We start from the raw sequence: 20,173 nt of genomic DNA, 5'->3' as shown, positions 1-20,173 counted from the left end.
ATATCATCCAGCGGGTGAAAAGGATGAGGTCTCCTCTCCCTGCTTTCTGCGGAGAGCCGGTGGACACCAGCCCAGGACGCTGTGTGATTTACAAGGGACAGATACGGATGATCCCTCAGCGCTTCCTCTCTGTAATTTCATTAGGATTCCCACATCCTCAAAGTAAAAAGAATATTCCACATCTTTCTGTCCCCATTAAGTAGGGCGGCTGAGTGAGGAGAAATGTCAGAAGCAATAAGACGGGGAAAGTGACAGAGAGAACGGGACGGAATAAAGTGACAGAGAGCCAAGCGGTGGGATGGTGACAGAGGGTACAGCGATAGGCAACTGGATTGGGGCATCAACTGTCGCCCCAGTAAATGCCCCAATGTGTGCAATTAGGTATTGTGTCTAGCAGGGGTTCAAACAGGTATCTCTAGCACAAGAGGTCTGTGTCTATGAATCTGAATGTAAAAAAGACAGGGAGCATACAGTATAGGGGAGACAGAAAAGCTTTGTGGGGGGGGTGCTATTGGGTGGGCGTTGGGACTAAAGTGAGGGGGCAAGGGAATTAAGATAGAATTGCCAATAATGGTGAAAGGCGAGGAGGGGGATAGATGATTATAAGAATGTAGACAGGTCAGAAAGGTGGAGAGAGAAGAGTGATGTAGAAGGGGATGGAGGACACTGATTTAGAGTGGTGGGATGTGGAGTTATGACCCTCCAGGGTAAAAGTATGACACCGATGCAATGTCATAGTGCGTTTGAAGAGTTTAATGGCGGGATGAGTGGTGGCATTAAAAATAAGTGTTTGGGACAGCGCAAGGTAAAGAGCCACTTGGCATTAATTCATCACGTGGGATACTGGGAGAGCCCTTATTACACAGGCAGAGGAGGGCGACGGGAAGGAGATGGGGTGGTGGGAAAGGGTTTCAGGGTGAACGTGAAACACACAGAGATACTCTGTACCTGGAGCAAGAACCGGCATCTATTGTCTCCTGGAGACCTATTGATCGTGTTATTATTTAACCTGTGCACAAATGACATCACTGTGATGTCACATGCCTTTCAAGGTCACAGACATAAATACAAATATTAACATTAGATCGATACATTGTTTCTAATTCCACCGGTGACCGCGGCTCCTTTGTTTTAAGTGTGTAGCATCACACCCAGGCACTTGTGTTGGGTACACACGAGCGCTCCCTCCATTCACTGCCAGGCATCTTCCCAGGTGGGATTTATATAAAAAAAAAATGTTTTTACAGAAAAATCAACATTTCCGTATATATATATATATATATATATATAAAAAAAACTAAAAAAAACTAATCTATAACATGAAATAAACAAGTTTCCATTAATCTTATTTATGAATTAAATATCCAAATAATACTTTTTTTTTTAAATCTATATAATATAATCACATAGGTTTATCCGGCAAAGAAAAAATACTAATAAAAAGGGAGAAAATTACTTTAAAAACACAGGCTGGTGAAGTGAGGCATAAACCCTTTTATATTAATTCATATACCGCAGAACATATACGCGTGCATGTGTATACGACTGGGGGGGAATAATATATACATGTATATATATATATATATATACCCATTGTTTCCCTCCTCTTTCTCTCCCTCTCTCTCCCCCTCCTCTCCTCCCTCTGGCTCCTGGGCTCCCTCATTTACACGCGGAGGAGCAGAGCGATAGGACTGCTAGCTGGGACGTATCCACATATACTTTGTCCGCGTTCGCTGTGAGTAGATAAGTTTCTGTTTGTATGTCAGATGTGTGTGTAAACGCGCGGCGTGTTGTGTGAGCGTGGACGTATACGTTGTGTATGTTTTTTTTTTAGTATATGTGTGCCTTTGCTGATTCGCATTGTGATTGCGGGGACAGGTTAATGCCCGGGGACACTCTGTATTCATAGAAAGGTTGTGGAGGTGCTCAGCTGTGCGATAATGCGAGCGGCACTTTGGAGAGTGAGTGTTACTGGGGAGTCCGTGGAAGATGTTTGTTGATGGTGGGTTCCAGTTGTGTTTATATTAGCGGTAGAATAAATTGGTGGAGGATACGCGGTGTCCGTAAATACTGCCTGAGTAGCTCTGTTAATAGTTATTTCTGGGCATTTCCAGCCTGGGCTGGGGTGGGGGGGGGGGGGTGCCAGATGTCGAAGTAACGTTTATCGAGTCCTGGTACACGCGCATTCACTAAACGGGACTGCGTATGGAGCACAGAGAGGGAGCACAGAATGGACCCAGTCAGGTGTAAAGGAGTATTATTACGCTGGATATCCTGGATGTCTACTTCTTATTATGCTAGAGAGCCCAGGATACACTCGCCCTCCGGCCCCATCAGCAGCACCCCTTGTTAGTTACGTGCCTGTGTGTGCTGCATGGGTGAGTATACTTTGGGCAGTTTGTTGCTGTGGATACTGGGTCTGTCTGTGTGGTATTATTGTGTGTGAATCGTGTGAATTGCAGTTGAGTTTTTGCACCTTACAGTGACAGATCCGCAGGATGATGTACCCATGTAGTGTAACTAATTACCCTACAGGCAGCAGCAACTGGAACTGCCTCCAGTCCCTCAGAGCATGGCACTACACCCTAATCACAATCTACATTACACCCCAACATCCTACCCTACACCCCAACAACGTACACTCCGACCACATCCTACCCTACACCCCAACAATGTACACTCCGACCACATCCTACCCTACACCCCAACAATGTACACTCCGACCACATCCTACCCTACATCCCAACAACGTACACTCCGACCGCATCCTACACTACATCCTGACCACATCCTACTCTACACCCCAACAACCTACACTACACCCAAACCACATCCTACTCTACACCCCAACAACCTACACTACACCCAAACCACATCCTACTCTACACCCCAACAACCTACACTACACCCAAACCACATCCTACCCTACACCCCAACAACCTACACTACACCCAAACCACATCCTACCCTACACCCCAACAACCTACACCTGACCACATCCTACCCTACACCCCAACAACCTACGCTACACCTGACCACATGCTACCCTACACCCCAACAACCTACACCACACCAGCCCAGATCCTGCTCTACCCCCCAACAACCTACACTACACCCCAAAAACATGCTACTTTACACCCCAACAAGCTACACTACACCCCAACTACATCCTGCACTACAGTCCAACAACCTACACCACACCCTAGCAACCAATGCCATAGCCCAACAACCTACACCACACCCCCACACTACACCCCAATAACCTACACTACATCCCAACCACTCCCAACACTACAACACAACCACACCATACACTACACTCCAACAAACTAACAGTACATCTTTATGATACCTCACCTCAACTACATCTTCCCTATACCCATATCACACCCTACCAAGGGAGGGCCGGTGAGGGACAATTGCCCCCTGGCCTACATTGATTTTGGGTCAACGTTTGTTTCGGTTTTATGCTTTCATTGTGATCGCACATATAGCCGTAAAAGTATCAAGAGGAGCATTTAGTTCAGCGCTCCCTCCGTCCGGTGCCTTTTTGTTATTGGCACCATCAAGCCCAGGGAGTGAGAGCGACCCAGCAATATAACGTCCAGAACATCATTCATGAGAAAATGCACACGGAGAGCACAGATAGGACCCAGTCAGGGGTAAACGCTGCCTTTAAGTCCTTGTAACTACAGACACCCTGGTGGAATTGCAATTAACAAGCAGGAAAAGGCTTTAGGAAATCTTCAGATGGCAATTTCCTCCTACCACCTTGCCAGCCCTACCCTGACCACCTCGCCAGATGACATTCCAGGCACACACTACTCTAGACATATGGAGGTAAAGGTGTAAATATATCTCTACGGATATCTAAAAAAGCATCCTATGGGTACTACGTGCTGCACTACAACAGGCACACTCTAATGACACGGCACTGATGATGTCATTCTCTCTGTTATAATTCAGGCCACACAGACCAGTGACCTCGGGATGTGGGGTCACCTGACCGCTATTGTCCTATTGCTCCTGGAGGTGAGATCCAAGTGCATGATGGGAATTACTTAAAACTGTAAGATGGCATTAAAGTATTTGAGTGGGAAGAGTTATTTTACTGTTTCTTTTGCTAAATAGTCTAAAAAAAAAGAAGCGTGTGATACGTTTAGCTGAGCCCAGGGATTCATAGAAACATGGGATTTGACATCACGATACGTTGAATTTATTTAGTTCCAGCAGATTCTGTAACATAGAATTTGGGGACAAAAAGAAACATTTGGCGTCTAGTTTAAAAATGGGTAGAGGGTTTTTGTAGAGTTTTGGTAGCCATTTAGGAGTTTGCGTGCCGGTTACTCACTGTGTCACGGCTCCTCACGTATTCCCCACTTCTTGGCACATCTCTCACGTTAAGGAAGCGAGGAGAGGAAACGTTATTCATTACCTCGGCCTAGAGATACATTGAATCCTCAAGTTCGGCCGTCTTGATCCATCGGGGCATGCGATTCTTACTCACGGCTTTCTAAATTTCCCGAAGAGATCTTTCGTATAGAAGAAACCTGAAAAAGTGGCCACTGTATCCGTTTCAGCTTGCGCAAGTGGGGCAAGAAAAGTGCCGCCATAACAGAGATGGGGAAAGGTACCGGGGTCCTTCAGCTGTACCCTTGCCAGGTTGCCCGGAAACCCTGCTGTCGGTATAGAGTGACCCTACTGAAAAGAAGAGATAGAGCAGGAAATAACCCGGCTACATTTGTAGAAAAACCTCAAAAGGCCACACAAGACAGCATAACTAATCACAATTACTTTTTTTTTTACAAAATTTCTTTTTTTTTTAACCGTTTTAAGACGTAAGAACGTCCCACAGTTGAACTTCCCCCTTTAAAAATGGGGATGCATGTGAAATTTTATGGAGCGTCTCTACAAAAAGTTATTTTGGAACTTTACCAGCTCTTGAAACATTTGAAGGGATCATTTATAATTCCGGCTACTTTTGAATACTATATATATATTTTTTTTTTTTGCATTATCCCCACCCCCATCCCCCCACCCCCCCAAAAAATCAGGCTTCTGATACACAATAACCTTCTCAGATAGCGACGAAGAATGGTGTTTTTGCTTAACCCTTTGAGCGCCAAAAGCACTAATAACCCCTTCTCCGTTCTTCTGGCACACAACGAGGATTAAGTGGCTTCTGTATTTGTTCCTCCCCGGGACGGTCCCATTTTCCCACCAAGTGCACAAAATATTACATCCTGTGAAATATTCCCCATGCATTCCACAGGACGATTTCCCGATGACCTCAAGTCTGGTATTAACTTCCAAGCCTGTACGGCAAATTAGATCCTAACAGAATGGTCGTCGTTATTGATCTGAAGACATTCTTCCTCTGGTTCCTCTTGGTTGTTATTTTGTTCAGTAGTCAATTAATGATCTGCCAGGCGTAGACGAGGTTTACCTTGGCCTTGGCCAATAGTCCTCAACACGATGTCCACCGAGACTCTTTGTGCCCCGAGAGAGACCATCAGCAGGTGTTAGAGAGCATCAGAGACATAACGTTGCGTATTTTTTCATATTAAAAACCATTTGTCCAGAAAAAGCGAGGCTTTAGTCAAAGTCGATGACGTTTATTGGGTCGACGTGGAAAAAGATTAAAGGTCCCATTGGCTCTCCGGGCCATAGAGGTCCATTCTGAAGACGACGAGGTCCCAAAGACTCGATCTTCTGCCGGACCGAGCCGGCTTTATCCGTTTTCCAGAAATAAAGGGTCCCGTTATCTGTTGGAGCGCCACTAGTTTCTCGTAAAACATCTAAGGATGGGAAGCAGTGAACTAAGAGTCCAATGATGTCATTGATCTCCCCGTTTAAAAAATTATTTATGATGTCATATGTCAATGGTCTATCAAGAAGGTTGCCCTCCACACCAGGCTTCATCAGCAAATAACCTCTACCAGACTTTACTGGTTGATGAAGCCTGGCTTTCTGTTGATCGCTACTGTGCAGTAGGATAAAGCCTTGTTAAGGTTATTTCATTGGCACCGAGTTAACGAGGTATCCCAATTATGCCGTACGTGCGCTTGAAGCTATGTGTTTGTTAACGCAATGTATAGATCAAATTTTTTCACTAGAAATCAGCCTTAAGAAATGTCGGTTTATTGTAAATAGAGAGAGCGCTTCCTCTGGAGAGTTATATTGATTTAGTTAAATATTTAGAGAGTGCTTGAGATCGCCATGGAAGTTAACGTAAATACATTTCATAGCCGCTAACTTCAATCATTTATTCGGTGTTAAAGTGGCCTTGTCACTTCTATGTAACGTTGTTTTATTCTGCGTAGCACAGAAAAGTAATTATTGCTTCCGTTAAAGGGGGTCTCGCACTGTTTTATCTAGTATCAGATTAAAAATACGTTTTCAAAGATTTTGGTTTTTTTTAAAAAAAAAAAATCAGTTCTGTTGCTAGAATATAATATAATGTTTTCAGGCAGCAGCATATCAGCCGTTTGTTTGAGTTCTCGCTCTGTTATCTGAGCCCCGATCTACTAAACAAACACCCCGACTCCTTATCATACTGCCTGTGGGAAACAATAGAATGGCTCAGTCTTAATCACTCAGCCGGACACTGACTAATAAAAGTCTATGGAGAAAGGGACTTCATTGGCATTGCCATAAAGCATCAGTGTGGTGTTTGAGCAGGAAAGTCACCCAAATATCACATGACTGATAACAATGGCGGCCTCCAGGTCTGCAGATAAAGGGAGTTTATTGGAGCAAAATGACATAAAACCAGGTTTTTGTCACCGACATTACTGTATACAGCGCTTGGGAGGTTATTACTGTATACAGCATTGGGGGTTATATTACGGTATACAGCGTTGGGGGTTATATTACGGTATACAGTGTTGGGGGGTTATTACTGAATACATTGCATTGGGAGGTTGGGAGGGCAGCACTTGATTCATAGACTTTGTAAGCCCTTGAACAAGGTGCGGTAAGCCCCCCGTGGCTGAGGATGGTAGGAATTTGTTTTCCCCTCCGGTAAACTATTGGTATTTTTTATACATACAATGCGTTAAATTGGGTTACATCTAATGCGTGTTCACAGGGTTGCCGGACGCACACTGTCCATGACACAGTCCAAGCATGGAAAAAGTACCAAGAAGAATGTGAAGAAAGGATGAGGACGGAACCCACGCTGAGTGGTGAGGCCAAGCAACACGCAAAGTACACGCTACACGCAAAAACCCCCCAAAACATATAACATATAACACAGGGCTTGGGCCCTGCCTGGAAAGAGAAGATCGCCAGTCCAAGCAGGGGCATCATGGGGCTTAATGTGTATGAGTACAATATCAGCAAGTATTTTAATGAATATATTGATAGAGGCCACTAGCCCGTTCAGCGGCCCCCATGGACGGTGTGGGGTTACGACTTTCATCACCCACCAGACCACCATGAAGGGCAGAACCATCGTTTGTACAGCACTGAGCATCTGACTCCCTAGCTAAAGCAGATCTGTCACATTCTAGATTTTACGGTTTTATACACCAAATAAACCCACCTTACGTGTAAACCGCGTGACGAGCCAGCTGTCGGCATCTGCCTGATTATTCCTTAAGCTGATTAGTTTGGGCAGCCTTGGTAAGGGCAGGAGGAGAAGGAGCGAAGGGATTTCAGGAAAATGCTGACTGTGCCACGGGCTGCCACCTGCCTCAGCTTCCTTGTTTACATGGAATGAGTTTAAATATTATGTACAAAAATGATTAAAAAAAATTTCCTGTTTTTTCTTCTGTTCGGATCAAATTCAGAGGGTTGATTTTTTTGGAAGCTAAAATCTTCTCAGCCAATCGCCCCTTTACATGGGTTCCTATATTTCAGGCGTGTTCTGTAATCGAACATTTGACATGTACGTGTGCTGGGGAGATGCTGCCGCCAACACAACGCACGCAGAGCCGTGTCCATCGTACTTACCCTGGTACTCGCAAGGTGAGCCGGAGTGCGTGGTCTCTCCAACACGTAGCTCCACATCTTCTCCTTCACTCCACTCTTAGTAACGTCTCGCTCTCCCCTTCGCTCAGTGAGAGACGGCTTTGTATTCCGACGCTGCGGTTCTGATGGACTCTGGCTGCGGGATGAGATGGACATGCCCTGGAGGGACCACTCTCAGTGCGAGAGCGTAGACACTGAGCAGGAGCACTCACAGGTAGGAGACATCTCAGACACGAAGGGCAATCTACACGAGGGCTGTGCCTTCTCAGTTGAGTTAATCTCACCCCTTACTGTACGTACGGAGAGTTGTAATGAACCTCAACCTCGTGGGTCAAATATTTGCTTCCCTTGCAATTATTGAATTATATTGTAATCAGTCAGTGAGTTTTGTTGTGTTAAAATTCTTCGTTATGCTACAATTGAATTGAATTGCTTTGTATTTCAGCATCTTGTGTTGTGTTGCCGGTGTTGGTTTGTCACAAGTTCGGTTGTATTGTCTTGCAGCGTCAGGCCTGGATTCTATCGCAGCTCCGTGTCATGTACAGCGTGGGATACGGCGTGTCACTGGCCGCGCTCATCGTTGCCGTGTGCATACTCACGCAGCTCAGGTTTGTGGCCGCATGACCTATGACCTATGACATCAGAACCCACACGTCAATCATGGAAAATCTAACGAGAAAATGTCCCTACCGCTCTGGAATGGTAACTGTATCGCTTGACAATGTTACAGGCGTCTACGTTGCACCCGGAATCTGATTCACTGCAACCTGTTTGTGTCGTTCATCCTGCGCGGGGTGTCGGTGTTGACCAGGGATGCGCTTTTACTAAAACAGCAGAATTTCCTCCAAGGAGAGGAAGACTTCACAACCCTACTGCGAGAGAGGGTGAGTGGGTGAAGTCATGCAATGCCTTAGAACACTAAGGCAGTGTTAGGGTTCGGAACCGGGTGAGCCGGGGGTAGTCACCCCACTTTTCTTAAATCAAATGATATTTAGGAAAAGCGTGACCATTTCTTATCTCCCCGTAGACTATGGTGGGCTGTCGCGTGGCTCAGACCATCACCCAGTATTGTGTAGCTGCCAATTATTACTGGCTGTTGGCGGAGGGTCTGTATTTACACAACCTGCTTGTTGTATTAACGTTCTCCGAAGAAGGTGTCCTCCCTCGCTATGTTCTACTAGGCTGGGGTGAGTGTCGTAAATGTGGATTACTATACGTTCTAGTATGTGCAGGTCATTGCCCCAAAGGATGATAGCACTTAAGAGGTCGTTGTTACTTTAATAACATTAAAATACATTGTTTCCATAAATCATCGGCTTTTAAAGAGACAGAGTACTGATCTGAACAGAAAGGTACAAAAAGCGGCATGTATAGAATTTTTCGCCCTCTTGATTATTAATGAGACTGTTTACAGCCGAGCGTTAAACAAAATAAATTTCCACCGCTGGTATTCCCTATTTCAAGAATTAAAAAGCCTTCGCGTCATTTAATTTAAATGATTCATTTGTTAAAAATGACTTGTATGATGTGTACAAATGATAAAGCAATTCTCTTTAAATAATATATTAGCTATAGATCCCTCCTGAAGTTCCATGCATTAATACAAGCCTCTAAGTGTTATACGTTGCGTTACATTGTGTATATTACCTTGTGTGAGAGTTGTTTTGATAAACAGCCGTGACATTAAAAGGGAGGGGGCTATACATTTATAATACTCTTTTTTTTTTTTTTTTGTCATGTTTGTGTTGGATTTACTGTTTTCTAATATGTGTGGTTATCATACACTAACATTCAAAAGTTTGGGGTCACTTGGAAATGTCCTTGGTTTTGTCAGAAAAAGCTAATTTTGTCCATTAAAATAACATGAAATGGATCAGAAATCCAGCGCAGGCGGGGTTAATGACTATTGTAGCTGAAAACGATTTTTAATGGAATATCTTCATCTTCGTAGGCGTGCAGAGGCTCTTTATCACTCCCATCACTCCTGGGGTAGAAAACCCTTTCGCAATTATGCGACAGCTAGAAATGTCCTTATTTTCCATTAAAGCAGCTGAGTGACCCCAAACGTTCTCACGGTAGTGTATGTTTCTGTTGCGTGGATTTACGGTTTTGTGTTTCATGCCGCTATTACTTCCCGTATCGTCGTCGTCCTCACAGATGCTCTGTTTATTTCAGGGGCTCCCGTTCTGTTCGTGGTCCCCTGGGTCGTTGTGCGGCAACTCTATGAAAACACACAGTAAGTTACAACGGTTACACAGCAAGATTATTATTATTATTTATTGTTTTACGACCAATGCACAACAGACGCTCGCTTACAAACTTCTGCAACCAAACTCACACCAAGTAAAAAAAACAAAACTTAAGGTTCTGTTCAGTAAATACGGGAAGAGATCTGGCAGCCATAACCTGGTGAAAGTTGTTATTTAAACCCCGGCGATATCAGACAGATGGACCGATCTCATAGTCGTCTCTGTTAAAGCGGCCATCAAGTTGCATGTAACAAATGAGCTGAGAATTACAACGGTGGAAGCAACTTGATAGCATTTATCAACAGACCCAAATGGCTCCTAATTAAAGAGGCTCTCAATTGCTTTCTATGCAACGGACCTGTTTACTTTACTGCAGGTGCTGGGAAAGGAATGATGTCCCCTCCCATTGGTGGATTATTCGATCTCCTATACTTTTGGCTGTCCTGGTGAGTCCTCTTGTAGATCTCTACGTGAAGTAACAGATCTCATCCCTCCCATGTACATCATTACCATCTTGCCATACCAGAGGCACGTATACACCCACTCAAAAGTTTGGGGTCACTTAGCTGTTTTCATGGAAAACAAGGACATTTCAGGCTGTAACATAATTACCAAAGGGTTTTCTAACGAACAATGAGCATTTTAAACTTGGATCAGCGAACACAACGTGCCATTGGAACACAGGAGTGATGGGAGTGATAAAGGGCCATTGGAACACAGGAGTGATGGGAGTGATAAAGGGCCATTGGAACACAGGAGTGATGGGAGTGATAAAGGGCCACTGGTACACAGGAGTGATGGGAGTGATAAAGGGCCACTGGAACACAGGAGTGATGGGAGTGATAAAGGGCCATTGGAACACAGGAGTGATGGGAGTGATAAAGGGCCATTGGAACACAGGAGTGATGGGAGTGATAAAGGGCCTCTGTACGGCTATGAAGAGATTCCATTAAAAATCAGCCGTTTCCAGCTGCAATAGTCATTTACAACATTAACCCCGTCTGTGCTGGATTCCTGACCCATTTCATGTTATTTTAATTGGCAAAATTTGCTTTTCTTTCAAAAACAAGGACATTTAGAAGTGAACCCAAACCTTTGAATAGTAACAGATCTCCAATGAAAACATTAAAGAAAGTTCATAAGAATAAAATAAAAATCAAATAAAAAACCAGAATCATTAGATTTATCAATCAAAAAAATATCATGGCATGGGAAGAGCTTTAACAATTCACATGGGATAGAAGTATATTGTAAAACTATTTGGTGGCCTATCCGATGACCTATTTAGGGTTGGATAGCCAATCCGTGGCTTTGCAGTCTAGGATATGCAGCCAATGACAATGTGACGGCTGTGGGCCGTTAATGATTAATCAGCCTTTTGAATGCTGGTAATATCATGTTATAAGCACAAGAGATTCAAGTACAAATTATTATCTTTTATTTATATAGTGGCAACCTTTCTGTAGCTCTCCTTACAGTCCATACATTAGAACTGACAGACTAAGGCGACCCGATACATTAGCTAAGGAGAGGTCGGTTCACAAGCTGATGTTGTGATGAGTTTTCATCCATAAACTACATGCATCAAAGTCTGACATTGATAGAAGTCTCTTTGTTTCTCTCTCTCTTTTTCTCTCTGTTGATTTAATGACCAGATAAACTTTTTTATCTTCCTACGGATTCTGCGCATTCTAGTCCTGAAGCTCAGAGCCAATCAGATGAGGAGAAGTGACCGCAAATACCGGTGTGTTATCCCGCGTGCTACCTGTGGTGCAAGAATAAATCATACAGTTAGCATGTATCCAACATCCAACTAATCATCCTCGCTCTCTCGATGGCCAACGCATTAGTAGTGCTTGGTGCTAGAGATGGTAACATTGATGCAGTATATACACTTGGATCATCTTCTGCCAGTGTTATGAATCAGAAACAGATGACCGGTTTCCCTTCCTGATAAAATTCCCCTTATATTTATTTTCCGCAGGTTGGCCAAATCCACCCTGACGCTAATCCCTCTACTTGGAATCCATGAGGCCGCATTCAACCTTATACCCGAGGAGAGCGCCAAGGGAGGATTCAGGTACAGCAAGCTAGCGGCAGAGCTATTGCTGAGCTCCTTCCAGGTAAGCAACAGTAGGACAGCTGTTCGCCTTGACTATATACAAGAATTAAGCTTCCCCTAGGGGCAAGACTAGCTGCTGAGAAACATAGGGCCATATACAGTAAGGGAATTTAAATATTCATAGGGTTAATACAATAAGTACATTTAAACACGCATGGGACAGGCATATGGTTCCTGAACCTAAGACGAGATGAGTCTTTATGTTGAAAAAAAAATGTAAAAGGGCAGACTAGACGGCAAAATAATTATTTAGACAGAACAAACTATAGTTACTCTCCAATGTGTCTCAGCCATGTCTCTCTTGCATTCAGGGGCTGCTGGTGTCTGTTCTCTACTGCTTCTGTAACAAAGAGGTAAGTGAGAGCTCTGCAGCCAACTCCTCTCTCCTCTTCCTTCTCTTTGTGTCCCCCTCTCCTTTACTCTCCCATCTCCTCTCCCCGCAGGTTCAGTCGGAGCTACGCAGGAAAATGCAGGATTCCTTAAACGGAGGGAGGCCCACCTGCGCCCCTCGGCCCTTGCACCCCCCACCTAGGACACCTCACGGAGCTGAGGACGTGATGTCTGACAGCTCGGAGGCTACTCCTCCAGTGGCCCGGACCAGTCAACATTAATCATCTCCGTCCCGTACCTTACCCCTTCTATTTATTTATTTATTGCTTGTTACGTTAGAACCTTTGTTAATTAAAATATATTGTCTGTGAGCACAGTGCGGTTGAATTGATAGATAATGATATCAAAGATATCATCTTGTTACGGTCACCTCTTCCCTGTTCACTCCTTTTACCCGCTGTTCCATATACAGGTCGTCTATAGGTCTTTACCAGCTGTTCCATATACAGGTCGTCTATAGGTCTTTACCAGCTGTTCCATATACAGGTCGTCTATAGGTCTTTACTGGCTGCTCATCAAATCCTAGCCTCATACCTCAAGGAGCTCCCTTTCTTATCAGCCTAAACACCTCCAACCTTATCTCCAGTTCAAACTCCTTGAGCGCTGCAGTGTTTACGTCTGATTCTTTTGTCTGCCTGGATATAAAGTGAACAACGAAGAATTATTTCCAGTTTTTCAGGGTTTTTTTTTTTGCTTTTTGGGGAGAATTATATTTTTCTCAATGCTGGAAGCAGCAATATGGTCAAAAAGAAAGAGGATGATGCTAAATGTCTTGTAATCAGAAGCACAATGGGGAAAAGGATACACTGTCAGGGGTAGAGAATTCCATGGCGTTACAGCTCCAGATAGTATTTCAGGAGGACTCTAAGGTTAATTCTCTTTCAGCTGCCTGCTTGGAGACCAAGCCCTCTAACCTTTTCCGAGGGATTAATGGAACCGTCCCACGAGGCTAACACTCAAGTGCGGTAATCCCACCAACGACCTTTCTCCCGCACAAGTGGAGGTCAATCGGTATTGGACCGTGGATGTAGGATCAGCGTTAAAGCCTTACTATTTACCTGGCCGACTGGGGGAATTAGAAGGATGCCAGCCGAGTTACAGGGTGATGTTCGACTTAACATTTGGACAGGAGGATATTGTATGGGCTTAATATAGGATAGAGTAAAAAGCATTTAAAGACTGGATTGAAGAGCCCACTGGATAAAGAAATTGGATTAAAAACCGTGCAGGAGTAAGGAGTAGGATTAATTATTTATTGATTTATATAGTGCCGTCGTAGTACACGTAGCTGTACAATATGTAAATTAATTTATCACATAACAATTTGGATTTACAGAAACAAAAGGTGAGGAGGGCCCTGGCAAAAGGAGTTTACAATCTAAAAAAGGGAGAGAGGATTAATAGGAAATTTGGGTGGGGAATGACCGCAGGGGTTAAGTGTATATGATCAGTCTGTCTGCACAGAGCAGCGTCCGTGATGAGCAGTCTATCTGCGTAGAGCAGTGTATGTGATGAGCAGTCCTTCTATCTGTCCAGAGCAGTGTATGTGAGGAGCAGTCTCTCTAGCTGCATAGAGCAGTCTATGTGATGAGCAGTTCTTCTATCCTCCCACAGCATCCTATGCCATGAGCAGTCTCTTTACCTGCGCAGGGCAGTCTATGTCATTAGTTTTAACATCTGCTTAGTACACCGTGTGTGATCTATCTTATCGCGCAGAGCAGCGCATCCGATTACTGAAAGCGCCGTTTATGTGAAAACATACGTGTCCCTACTTTGGTACCCCGCCTCGGGCTCCGCAGAGTCCTAATTCAGCCACGAGGACACCTGCATGCGATGTCACGGCACACCTGAACTAACAACCAGAAAGACCATGTGCTTCAGTGCTGTGACCACAAGCCATTAAATTCACCAGATATAAAAGCATGTGAATGTTGGGTTTAAAGTAGAATTCTAACAGCAATTAGGGGGTTCCTTTCTTAAAACATATTTCTGTAGAATCGTACAGAGACGTTTAAGTGACTGGACCTGGTTTAATCACCGTTGGGTTAATTATTAAGGGTTAAACTATTACATTTGGAATTCCTTGAAGCCAAACTCTCTTCTTCGCAGGATTAATAGCGAATACATTTTTAAAAACAACAGGCTGCCAGATGTAACGTGACAGATCAAGCCGTCACGTGACAGCTGTTGGTTTGCGTGCCAGGACTCACCTTGGAGCGCGCCGAGGAGTCTGATTGGGCAGCGCGACCCACCAGCAGAACAACGGACTACGCTAAACCCAGCAAGGGGCGCATGCGCGGAATATTAACACCAGGGGAGAGCAAGGGAGCGTCTGTCAATATTTAACAAACCAATACAAAAGTCTGGACACTGAAGCCGGAGTCTATAAAATTCTACAGGGTTACTAAAGATTCCGACTCAGAGTGACGATTGTTCTAGAATACTCACAGCAGCCAACATAATGGGCTCGTTGCTTGCGTCGCTTCTACAATCGTCCCAGGTTCACAAAGCCGCTTGGCTGATGTTTTTTTCCTCCTGGTAAATTCCTGCTTGAACACAGGTGCCCAGATATATTTAGGTCCAAGGGAACACGTGGTGATGATCTATTAGTAAACAAAACATGTTATATGTGTAAGTGTTTGTGTGTTATCATGAATGTGTATGTGGGTTTGTGTGTTAGTATGAATGTGTATGTGTCAGCGACAAAATAGTACTTATGTATAGTGTTATATAGATCTGCTTAACCCTTGAAAGGATTCATTACCAGATGTCCTGCTTATGGATACAAACAAGATGGCCGTTTAGTCATAGAGAATCCCAGTTTTGTCAAATCTACTTGCTGGCCTCCCGTTCACTGGAACAAAAACACGTCATACGTCAGAATCACATCAGTATTTTAACAATAATTAAAAGAGCGGGCTTTGTGCCGGAATGTATTTGGCTGTCTCTGGTGTCACGATCCCTTACTTCCAGCGTACCATTCCGGCCTTGCTTGTTTGCTGCCCGCCCTGACCCCGCTTTGTCCTGTTTATTATCTAGATTTGGTCTGCCCTATTCCTAGGCCCTGTGCCACCTAATAATGATATCTTAACCAGTAAGGGTTGGTCTCATAACACCTTTTTGCCCCACGCAAAAGCCTTCTTAGGGGCAATAATAACTCCTACCCTGTGTCATTTATGGGTCAGTATTTATTATATTATTATATATATATATGACTGCTAACAGGAATAACTATTTTTTAGGAATAACCAGCAAATAGGCGCCAGTACTCAGTGGGAATCACTGGTTCGGTTACAGAATCCCAGCAGCCGCGGGGCAAATATCTTATAAACAAAAGCCACTTTTGCACCTTCTCCTGCGATAGGGACATTATACGCTTGCACCCGGGCTGTGCATTTGTTCCACGCTTCCTTATGGTGTCCGGGCTTTTCCATATAAGGAAATGCCCGGATCTGAGGCTCCTGATTGGCTGCTGGCCCCTCCTGCTCCTGTCTGTCAGCAGAGCGCAGGGAGCGTGGGTGCTGAAGCAGAGCCTGGCCCTTTAAGGGATCAGGTGACAAACACTAACCGTCACCCCTCCCTGGGTGACATCTCAAAGGGTGTGTGTGGGGACCCAGCGGGTGTCAAACCGGTCACTGCCGGGTGCAGGGCAGAGGCGGGGGCAGGATTACTCGGATCAGGCAGACCATGTAAGCAAAGAGATCCATGTTCAATTGGGATTAGCAACCAGAAGTGGATTGATTCTGGAGCAGGATCTGGATTGACGGTGGGACAGGGAGAAGCTGCTCAAAGGCAGGTTGGATTTATGGTTGGCCTTGAACATCATCTGGGTCAGCAGCGGAATACAGGTGAGCTGTGTGCGGGGTTAGGGGGGGCTCTGGAGCTGAGGGTTTTGGAGGCAGACCCCTGGGCTCTAGAGGCTGAAGCAGGTCTGACCATAATCAGGGGCCAGATCACAGTGGAGCCAGGCTGAGGGATGGCTTTAATCCGGAACACACTTGGAGGTTTCAATGGCCACAGCCTGGAAGAGGAAGTGAGATTTGATTACTCTATCAATCCAGACAAAAACAAACCGGAGCTGCTAGGGAGGTAATAAGTCTGTGTATGGCGAGCGCTAGAACACACAGTACTGGATGTGTGGAGCTTGTGATCAGCTGGTGACACCGCCGGGGTATTTAAATAGCTCAGACTAGCAGTGTGTTTTTTGAGGTCATAAGGCTGAAAGCCAACGCGATCTTTGATTACGCTCTGGATTACTGTATCCAGCGCTGGGATTTCTTCTCTCTGTCATCCTGCAGCAGCAGACACTACTACATCCTCTGACATCGTCACCCAGGAGGTCACCAACATGAACCCCTGGACCGCATCTCCGTGTCAGGTCCCCATGGGGTGTAATGGTAAATTTGGCATGCGCCGGGCGCACGTGACCACTTTTACACGGGCTGGGGATTGAGGGGCCGATTTTGAGATTGGGGTTAGTTGGATGGGTTTCGTATGTCTTGGGGTAACATTCTCAGGTTACTGATTGGATGTAAGGCCTGGCATTTTTCTCCACGCTCCTTTGTCAGGATCGTATAACAGAATTAGGGAGTGGATATGTATAGAATGCAACCATATACAGTTACAGTGATACTCTTCATTGGTTGTCGGGTTTCCTCCATGCCATCGCCTCTGCTCATTGTTCTTTCTGGATCATTGTCTTTTCATACATTATTACGTTAACCCTATGCCTTTCTGAATCTATCATAGTTCCATACCCTCAACTAACCCTTTCCCTTTCCGAATGTCTGCCGTTGACCTGTGAGATCCTTGCTTGTTGTTGTACTCGGTGCGTCTCGCTCTTCTCTTGATAACTAATCTCTTTTTTTTTTTTTCCGTTTAAAGATTTCCAAGGGCTCCCTGATCTCCATGTTGCCACTTTGACCTCAACGTTTGCCCCTCGGAAGTCATGGAACCTAGAGTACCATCCCCCATCCGTCTGTGGAGCCCACGTCCTTTTGGTTCTTATACTTCTAATTGCCACTCGAGTGGCAAGGGAAGTAATAGTGACGAAAGTATTGAAGGTGCGAAGCCACCAGAAGAAGAAGTCCCTTCTTCTGATGTCCCCCATTGTCAGAAAGGCGATGATCGTGTACTGTTGGATACTTGGTATGTTATCAAGCCAGGGAACACAAAAGAGAAGGTGGCGTTCTTTGTGGCTTATCAGTGTGCAGAAGGTGGCGCTTCATCGCGGCCAGGCGGCGCAAAGGTTAAAGGTCGCTGGAGCGCAGGGGGCAGCTCCAGGGCTAAGCGGCGACGCCACGCAATCGATCCGGAAGCTCCTCCGTCGGTAGCTGAAATGGTGGCCTTGGCAGAAAGTCGCGCTGCCGAGGAATTGCCGCCAAGACCTCCCCTGGTTTTGGTGACATCCTCAGAAGATGGAGAAGAAAGCCGTTGTCGGAGTGTGGCAGAGGCAGTTGCGCAGTATGAGGCCGAACACGCAGAGCGTGAGGTTCGCATTGCCTTTAGAGTGGCTGAACGACCTGGGGACCCCATTACTTGTGACCTTTATCAGTTGTTAAGCCCCGAACCGCACCGTGTCTGTGTCCTGTTAGAAAAGATGGAGGCTTCTCAGGCCGAGCAGGAGGAAGAAGAGAATGCCACCGGTTCTGCGTCTGGGTTTCATGTGGACCTCGTGTTGACAGGTGCTGTAGACCGCTGTGTCTTCTATGGAGGGGAAGCAGGGGAAACAGAACCTTTACCTGGCCAGCTCTTCTTCCCACGCCTCTCCCCTGCCCCACCTCCACCCCCGCCTCCACCACCACCTGCGCCGCCACTCTGCCGCCTCTACCGTCATGTATCCCATGACTTTCTCGAAATCCGGTTCCAGGTGCAACGGCTCCTCCAGCCACGGCTCTGTCTCTCGCTTTTGCCAGACCATGTCCTCCTGGTTATTTTCGGCTACTTATCCACACAGACTCTAGCCGCCGTGAAGTGCGCATGCCGGCGTTTTAAGGCATTAATTGAGGACTACGGGGTAAGACCGTGTGATTCACGTTGGAGCAGGGACCCCCTGTATCGCGATGACCCCTGCAAACAATGCAAGCGTCTTTACAAGAGGGGGGACGTCTCTATGTGCAGGTGGCACCCAAAGCCCTACCACCACGACCTGCCTTATGGGCGATCCTACTGGATGTGTTGTCGCAAGCCGGACAGAGCAGCTCCGGGATGCCAGTTGGGACTACATGACAATAACTGGGTGCTACCGGGAGAGGGCACTCGGGGGAGGGGAAGAGGACACCGGGAGGGGGACGAAAGCAGGTGAAACGAGGAGAACTGGGGAGGGAGGGGGCTGTGGCATTTGGAAATCTGAATAAAAGGGATTATTTATAAATTTACTGATGTCGGTGTGTCACCTTGATTGGGAAAATATGGATGTGATTGGCAGGATAGAGCTGCCTCTTCTGTGTTCTCGTGTAGAACCTTAGATGTTCGGTTCCTTTGATGCCGTTGGGATTGAGGGTTTCCATAGGAGTTGCGATCGAGTAAAAGACTCATGGAACTGAAGGAGAGAACCTAGGTCCACGTCATGGCAGCTCCACTTCGTGACATTGGAGTTTGTGATCGGGTCGTATGGCCGGGCACGCTGTATAGCTGCTTACCAGTACTGAGACACTGTGCTCTAATCATAAAAAAAAAAACAGTTCTGGGGCAAAGTTCTAAATGTTGAGCCATCCGTATGAAAAACAAAGGGATGATCATCGCTCCACCTTTAGCTTTTGCCCCAGAACAGCACCTTGTAAAAGAGATCATTGTGCAATCCAGGGGTAATTGTTAAAACCAAGTGTGAGTTTGGAGTTTGTGATATCGCACACACCACTCGCCTAAGAGTACGAAATACAAGCTCTCTCTGCCCCCCAGCGGTCCGCGTTCTTCAGAGGAGCAGTTTTTAAGGGGAGCGCCCTCCGGTATCTATTATTACCAGGAAACTTCTATAGTTTTTGTATAATATTTTCAGGCAGCTGCCTATTAGCCATTTGTATGCTTTGTAAATCCGCTATCTTAGCCTAGTCTAGCGGACCAACACCTACCCGGACTCTAAATAATAAAAGGCTATGAAGGAACGGACTTCATTAGCATTGCCATAAAGCATCAGCTCGGTGTGATGTTTGAGCAGGAAAGTCACCGAAAGTAAAGGGAGTTTATTGGAGCAAAATGAGATAAAAGCAGTTTTTGTCTTTTTTTTCTCTCTCTCAATGCTGACCTACATTACTGTATACACCGCCAGGGGGGTATTATTGTATACACCTTTAAAAGGACAGTGTATTGTCCCTGTCAGCCCTACTAAAGAAAAATGCATATTAAAGTATTTTTCAAAGGTGAAAAATAAAGCACTCGCTGGGGGTAGAAGATATAACTGCCCTCCTCTGTGGGTCGATAGTTCTTGCCACTGATGGCT

The 20,173-nt window shown here is 45.5% G+C and overlaps 2 protein-coding genes across 2 annotated transcripts; both read left to right on the top strand.

The window, feature by feature from the left end:
- Positions 1–5,882: 5,882 nt before the first annotated feature.
- On the top strand, positions 5,883–12,956 carry LOC149280225 (gastric inhibitory polypeptide receptor-like). The gene is made up of 13 exons (XM_089500594.1): positions 5,883–5,990; positions 7,091–7,187; positions 7,864–7,971; positions 8,064–8,188; positions 8,479–8,582; positions 8,705–8,858; positions 9,002–9,161; positions 10,150–10,210; positions 10,600–10,669; positions 11,879–11,967; positions 12,208–12,346; positions 12,657–12,698; positions 12,789–12,956. The coding sequence occupies exons 1-13, from the start codon at positions 5,883–5,885 to the stop codon at positions 12,954–12,956; spliced, it is 1,425 nt and encodes a 474-aa protein (XP_089356720.1).
- Positions 12,957–17,683: 4,727 nt separating this feature from the next.
- On the top strand, positions 17,684–19,039 carry LOC149280224 (F-box only protein 46-like). Its single transcript, XM_089500577.1, has one exon. It carries the CDS (start codon positions 17,684–17,686, stop codon positions 19,037–19,039), a length of 1,356 nt encoding a protein of 451 aa, XP_089356703.1.
- Positions 19,040–20,173: the final 1,134 nt, after the last annotated feature.

This window comes from Sceloporus occidentalis, unplaced genomic scaffold (genome assembly GCF_023333645.1).
Source record: "Sceloporus occidentalis isolate IW3139 unplaced genomic scaffold, rSceOcc1.0.p SCAF_157, whole genome shotgun sequence".
Taxonomy (NCBI): Eukaryota; Metazoa; Chordata; class Lepidosauria; order Squamata; family Phrynosomatidae; genus Sceloporus; species Sceloporus occidentalis.
The sequence above is the reverse complement of the archived record's forward strand: the minus strand, read 5'-3'. Positions and strand labels throughout refer to the sequence as shown.